General features: G+C 32.5%; 1 protein-coding gene across 1 annotated transcript; it reads left to right on the top strand.

The window, feature by feature from the left end:
- The first annotated feature begins 2,892 nt into the window (after window positions 1-2,892).
- Window positions 2,893-6,849, top strand: LOC114168744. The gene is made up of 7 exons (XM_028053656.1): window positions 2,893-3,219; window positions 4,550-4,723; window positions 4,798-4,890; window positions 4,966-5,034; window positions 5,779-5,985; window positions 6,302-6,427; window positions 6,532-6,849. Exons 1-7 carry the CDS (start codon window positions 2,995-2,997, stop codon window positions 6,676-6,678), a joined length of 1,041 nt encoding a protein of 346 aa, XP_027909457.1. The 5' UTR covers window positions 2,893-2,994; the 3' UTR covers window positions 6,679-6,849.
- Window positions 6,850-7,056: the final 207 nt, after the last annotated feature.

The raw sequence follows: 7,056 nt of genomic DNA, 5'->3' as shown, positions 1-7,056 counted from the left end.
AGGTGTACCCAAAAGGAATGAAAAGAAAAAGAAATTGGGCTACAACAAAGAAAAAAAAACAAAAGAAAAAGATTATTGGAATAAGTTAGACTCATGGCACTTGCACATTGTTGTTTTCATTTTTAATAGTGAGTCTTGCTTGTCTTGTAAAACAAAGTTCTTTTATAGCCCAACCACATTACAAGCCCAAAAGACCTTACAAGCCCAAAAGACCTTAGTGATCTTTGCCAATCATGTGTACATGGCTGCTAGGAATGAAAATATAAAGTCAAGTGGACAATTGCAAAAGATGTTAAGAGAGCATACACTTTGAACACTTGAAAGGATGCAATTCTGCACTTAAACATAAAATCATTTGAGAGAGCCTGTGTTTGATCTTTAGCTATGATAACTGAACTACATTGTGTCTTAATTGATTACATTGGTTCCAATTCAAGTACTTGATTGCATTTCTCTTAGCTTTTTTTTATAAATGTGAATTATAAATTCCTAAACCAACCACAATCAAATCTTTTGAAGCCATTATGTGGAACTATTTCAATCTTTGCTTAGGGACAAGCAAAGAGCTAAAGTTGGGGCATGTTGATAAGTGTCTAGTATTAGTTAATTTACATAACATTTAGACGCTTATCTTGCATTAAATCGATGTAAAAATCATCAAAATGGCCATAATTGCATATAGATACAAAATGTGATGATGAGAAATCATAAAAAGTGAAATTTAATACATTTGTGTTGTTTTTGCAGGTAAAATGAAGGAAATTACAAAGTTGGTATTAAGCCCCAAAAGTTGCAACTCAAGCCAGAAAGATGAACTAAGAAAAGTAAAATTTAAGTTTGCGGTTGAGCGGTGAATTTGGTGCTAAGCCACAATTTAAGAAACATTCATTGCATGGAAACATCAAGCTCTAGGTTTGAAGCTGAGCGTCAAAGGAAAACCTTTATGGGAGGGAAACCTCCATTGTTGACCTCCAAAGTTGATTGCCCAAGCTTGGGAAGAAATCAACTCATGAAGGAAACCTCCATGGCTAAACTTCAAAGATGGAAGCTAGAGCAACACTCAAATCTCTATAAATACAAGGCATGTCCCTTAGATTAATATGTTGATTTTGTACATTAGTTTTAGAGAGAGAAACTCCCTAGATAGCTTTAGTTCTTGTTGTATATTCTTATAAAGTTATGGAAGGAGGAAAGCTACTCCAAGTTATTATTGTATTCATCATCATGAGCAGCTAAATCCTCCATAATTGGGATTGAATGTAACTTCTAATCTCTCTCTGTACTACACTTGATTATATATGTATTGTGTTCTTGTTCTTGATCATCATACCTCATCAACACAAGATGTAGAGATATTTGGTCTAGTGTTCCAATCAAGTCTCATAATCCTTAACATATACCATATATGGATATGCATGTTTAGTTGGTTTAAAGAATCTTGTTCTCAAAACAATATTAACTTTTTATAAACTTATTGTAATTTGAAATAATATTGATTTCTTATGTATATTTGACTTAAATTTCACTTATACCGGGAAGAGACTCATCACATTACTATTATGTTCATAATAACTCTTTATAACACCATCAATATTAATTTTAATCTAATTGACCTCTACATCTCCAAATAAAATGTCTAACCAATACCTCCTTTATTGATCTAATTTGTATATAATTAAATTATCATTAAGTATTTATTTAACTTAGTCACATTCTAAGGTCAAACAAACTTAGGTTTTTTTAATAACACTTTTACTTAACTCATCATCATCAATCTATATATATTTATAATATGTTATTGTTTTAGTTGTTATGATTCGATCTTCTCTTTAGTTAGCACAACAGAATCTTCAAATTCTAGTTCTTTAAGTTTTTTTTTTTTTATTACGCGCTAAGTAGTATTAATATATTATTATAGTGAAATGATGCGAATTTCTTGAGTAAAATATAAAATATATTATACAATGAGGTGCTCATTTTCAATGGAAGTTATTATATATTCTAAAATGATTATGATATGAATAAGCTCATGACCCATTTTCTCGAGTTACATTACACAACGTAATTAAACATCATCGTAAATTCTTCTAAATTATAAATTTTAATTATAAATAATGTAATGTATAATGTAAATACTAATCACAATTAAAAAAAAAATCTATAAGAGCAACCAATAAATTTTCAAATAGACAGTAATTGTTTTCTTTCATGATATTTTGGAAATATTTTATGACATATATAAATTTTATGACCATACAAACAAAGCAATAAATGAAAACATGCATCAATATTAATTATGCATATTGGAGAAAATAAGAGATATTGATTAAAATATATTACTTGTTCAGTCCTGCATATAGGTGATCAATATTAATTGTGCAGATTATGAATTAAATGTCATAAAACATAAAATATATAATTAATTCCATGACTTTTTTACCTTATACAGATGTCATAAATCTACGGGGTTTATGTGATAAATTCTCTTTGTACTAGATAAAGCAAAGATATGATTGGTCCAAAGAGAAAAATGAAAAATGAGAAAAAAAATAGAAAAATTGAAGGAAAAAAATTAAATAGATTTCCTAATTTTTTTTTTCCATATTTTTATAAACCAAACTAAGAAAAAAAAAGTGTTTTCCTTCTTATCAGAATATGGATAGATGTTTTTGTTTCTCAAATAAAAAATATTTTTTGGACAAATTAACAAATTTATTAAATAATCTTTTTTATAGAAATTATAAAAGTAAAGTAATAAAATTTTAGAATTGTTTTTACTAAAAAATAATTGTTTGTCAACCCGAATAAAATTTTATAAAAGTATAATTTCCCTACTCAAATTATTCATAAGAAAAACCTTTGACATAATTTTCTTTCTCTGAAATGGTTCAAAATAATTCTCTCTCTGTGAAAACAAAAAGAGTATAAATAGGCAGCTTCTGTAGTCACCATTGCAGTCGAAATTTCTTCACTCTCCCGCCATCTCCAACGTCAATGGATCTTCCCGTCATAGATCTCTCTCCCTGTCTCTCCGGCAAGTGGGACCCACACCTCTGTGCCGAGGTCAGCCGCACGCTCAGGGAGACCGGCGCGTTGCTCGTGCAGGATCCTCGCTGCACCGTTCAAGACAACGATCGCTTCATTGACATGATGGAACGCTACTTCTCCCAACCCCACCACTTCAAACTCCTCCATGAGAGACCCCACTTGCATTACCAGGTGAAGGGTCGTTTTTTTTCTATTAAAGATTCTTTCTTTCAATCCAATTTGGAGCTATTGACGTTTCTTCCCCTTCTGGGGTGTGCTGAATTTTTCATCATTGTAAAGTAAACCTTATTGAGTAAATTCCAGAGTGCTGAAATGAAGAAGGAAATTTTCTTTATGAAATCTTTCAACTTTAATTCCATCATACAAGAAGTTTGGATTTAAGCTTTATTCAGTTCTACTAGACAGGCCATGAAGGTGATAGTTGGTACTTTATTGGAATATTACACAATGTTTTTCTTGTCAATTATATCATATCCCCTTCTGTGGTGTGGCGGGGTGGCTGGCTTTCGATCGAGTAAAGATAGAATAAATAATCTTGATCAGTTGTTGACATTAGGCTGACCTGCATAACAAATCATGAACAATGAATATGTTGGAATATTACGTAATGGTTTTCTTTGTTAACTATGTCGTGTTGAGTAAATCAATTGTTGATATTACATAGATGTGGGCAATGAATCAAGAATGTGTTGGAATCAGAATTTGGCCTAATACTCTTGTTTTCTTTGGAAGAATCAAATCCAATCCCCTTATCGCACTGCTGAATCCCTGAATCCCTTTATCGCACGGTTGAGACCACAAGTGTCTAATGCTTTAGTCTCTGCTTCTATAAAACTCTTGATTTATTCTTACATTTTTGGAATTATCCTTCTTTTTCAAACTTCTCTATTTCATTTTGTTTGCCTCTTTATCATAATGAGCTGAATGGAACCTCTTTTTATGCAGTTGGGAATGGAGGGGAGATTTTATGAATCTAGTGATTCAAGTTAATAAGATATATGGTTTTGGTGACTAATTTTGAGTTTTCTTCTTTCTTTTTATCTATGTAATTTTTGTTGAGTTAGGTTCATTTTCTTCCTGGAATTGCCAAGATTTTAAGAGTTTGCATTGTTTTTTACCCTGTAAATATTATCTGGTAATTGAGGTTTATCTGTGGTAGATGGATATACTTGTGTCTGAATTTTTTTTTCTCTTCAATATGATTTATCGTTTTGGACGAGAATTTAGTTGTAGAATATGGGGCTGTTCTAGATTGTTTTGGCTTGAGGTCCTTTATTCTTGGACCAAATTGTGGAGATTTTACAAACAGTGAAAATGGTAAATACAAGCATCCTTTTTGGAAACAGAACAAGGACCATCAGTGGTTAGGGTCTTCCTTTTGTTCTGTGGCTTGTGGATCATTTTATGGTAGTTTTTGTGATCTCATCCAGACAATTTTGTTGGCAAAAAAATATGCTTAAGTAATGGTAATGCTAAATGGTGCTTCAAATGGGTGCAACAGGTTGGGGTTACACCAGAGAGAGTTGAAGTTCCAAGAAGCTTGGTTGATGAAGAGATGCAAGAAAAACTAAAAGCAATGCCTAAAGAACACCAGCCTCACACTCCTGTTGGGCCAGATCTCAAATGGCGATACTTTTGGAGGATCGGTCCTCGACCCTCAATTACCCGTTTTCAGGTCTTTTGCTTCTCATTCTTATCTATAAAGATGATACCTTGTTCTTAGTTCTAATGTTCATCTAAATTATACAGGAACTGAATGCTGAGCCAGTAATACCAGAAGGTTTCTCTGAATGGAAAGAAACTATGGATTCTTGGGGATACAAAATGATAGCAGCAATTGAAGTCAGTCATTATTATTTGGTTTTTTCATGTTATTTCTTATATGTGGTGATCTAAATGTGCATATTTGTTCCTTAGGTTGTTGCTGAAATGGCAGCTATTGGATTTGGTCTTCCAAAGGATGCATTCACTTCTCTTATGAAGCTGGTAAGTACATCTACTGCTTCATGGCGATTTGTTACCTATAATTAGGCAAAAAAACTTATATCTCGTGACAAGACACAAATTCACACTTTCATGTCATTGATAACAGGCATTTTCTTTTGACACAGTGCATCATCATAAGCATCTTATGTTAGTATTGTCCATTTCTCAACATGAAAGTAAAGGTTACCCAGTTTCTGTCACAATTTTATTGTCAGAATTGCAACCTTTTTTTCATTTGATGTACTTACTATCACATTTTGATACTTTTTCTTGTTTAAAATTATATTTGTATCCAGCAAGACATGTATTCTTTGATACATTCAAAAGGAACAGGATGGCCTACATGTGCCACAGATATATTGCACAAATCTCTTTTGTATAAACGGAAAGCACAAGTTCTTTGATAAATTTTCTCACTCTTAGCTGGTTCAAAACTATCAGTCCCTTACTTTTCCAGTTCAATAGAACGCTAGCCTTCACTACACTGGTGCTTTATGCACTGGACTGCCACTTCTGTTACTTTAATAACAAAAGGAGCATCTTTGTTAACTTAATTTTATTGGCTAAAAATGTCAAATATTTTGTAATAATACATTTTATTGGCCAATACCCTTTTAGCATTATGAACAAGTAGAATAGAATGATAAGCTAAATCATATTCTTACTTTCATAGTTCAAGTAATTACAAGTAGAATTGAACGATAGTGATTGTATAACGTATTTTCTCTCTTTACCATGTACTAGGGCCCACACCTGTTAGCTCCAACCGGTAGTGACCTTGAAAAATATGGCCAGGAGGGAACAGTTTTTGCAGGATATCACTATGATCTTAACTTCCTAACTATTCATGGTAGAAGCAGATTTCCTGGTTTAAACATCTGGTTAAGAAATGGACAAAAAGTTGAAGTAAAGGTTCCAATAGGATGTCTTCTTATTCAGACAGGAAAACAGGTAATTCAAAATTACTAAATTTTGCTGATATTTTCATGAGAAGGAAGTTATAGTTTATATTGCAGCTTGAACATGTACTTGATTCCTTATCCTCTCATATTTCCTGCATTTTTGATGGAATAACCTTACAAGCTTTCTAATTCTGTCTATTCTGTCTTTTCTTTTTTTTAGATTGTCCAGTTCAGCATTTTTAGTTGTCTCATGATTTCAAATTCCTTTTGAGATCAAAATTTGAAAGTCCTCTATGATAAGTACGATTGACTCTGCATTATGTGTTCTTCTGTGTGTTTTCTATTTTTGTTGCTTCAAAATACAGATAGAGTGGTTAACCGGAGGGGATTGCATAGCTGGCATGCATGAAGTTGTTGCCACAAAGAGGACAGTTGATGCAATTACTTTAGCACAAGAGCAGAATCGTAGCTTATGGAGAGTCTCTTCAACGGTGAGTGAGGAATGGATGATTATTTTTCAAACTAGGAAAAAAAAAAGCTTCATAAAATTGACTTGTCAGAGTTATATTGATGATAAATTTGTGTGTGCGTGTAGTTGTTTGCTCACATAGCATCAGATGCAGTTCTGAAGCCATTGGGACATTTTGCAGAGTTGCCACTTGCAAGCAAATATCCACCTATGTGTGCAGGAGAATATGTTGAACAAGAGCTTGCAGTGATCAATCTCAAGGGAAACAACTGAAAACTTTCACTGTAGAGATCGTAATGGAAAGTTCAATACATTTTTCTTAAACTGGATCACATTCACACAGCTTTTTTTGGCGCAAGAAACTGAAAATTGTAGTTTCATTTTTTTCCCAAGAAATGGAACAATGTGACTGATTAATTTCAATACACATGAAACGTTTATACATGCCTCAGCATTTTATCTCTTTATTTACAATCATATCATTGTTTTATTTTTCCTTTGTGAAGTGCCACTAACTAGATATATAAGATCAAATCACCATTTTCATCATTTAAGAATTGTCTTCTTCCTGAAGTGGTTCTTAAACTAAAACTATTTTACTGGTCTCTGGCCAAGCAAAATATTCACAATTTCATGTTCCTTGAGTGAAAA

This window comes from Vigna unguiculata, chromosome 11 (assembly GCF_004118075.2).
Source record: "Vigna unguiculata cultivar IT97K-499-35 chromosome 11, ASM411807v1, whole genome shotgun sequence".
Lineage (NCBI taxonomy): Eukaryota > Viridiplantae > Streptophyta > Magnoliopsida > Fabales > Fabaceae > Vigna > Vigna unguiculata.
This window is presented reverse-complemented; position numbering and strand designations above follow the sequence as displayed.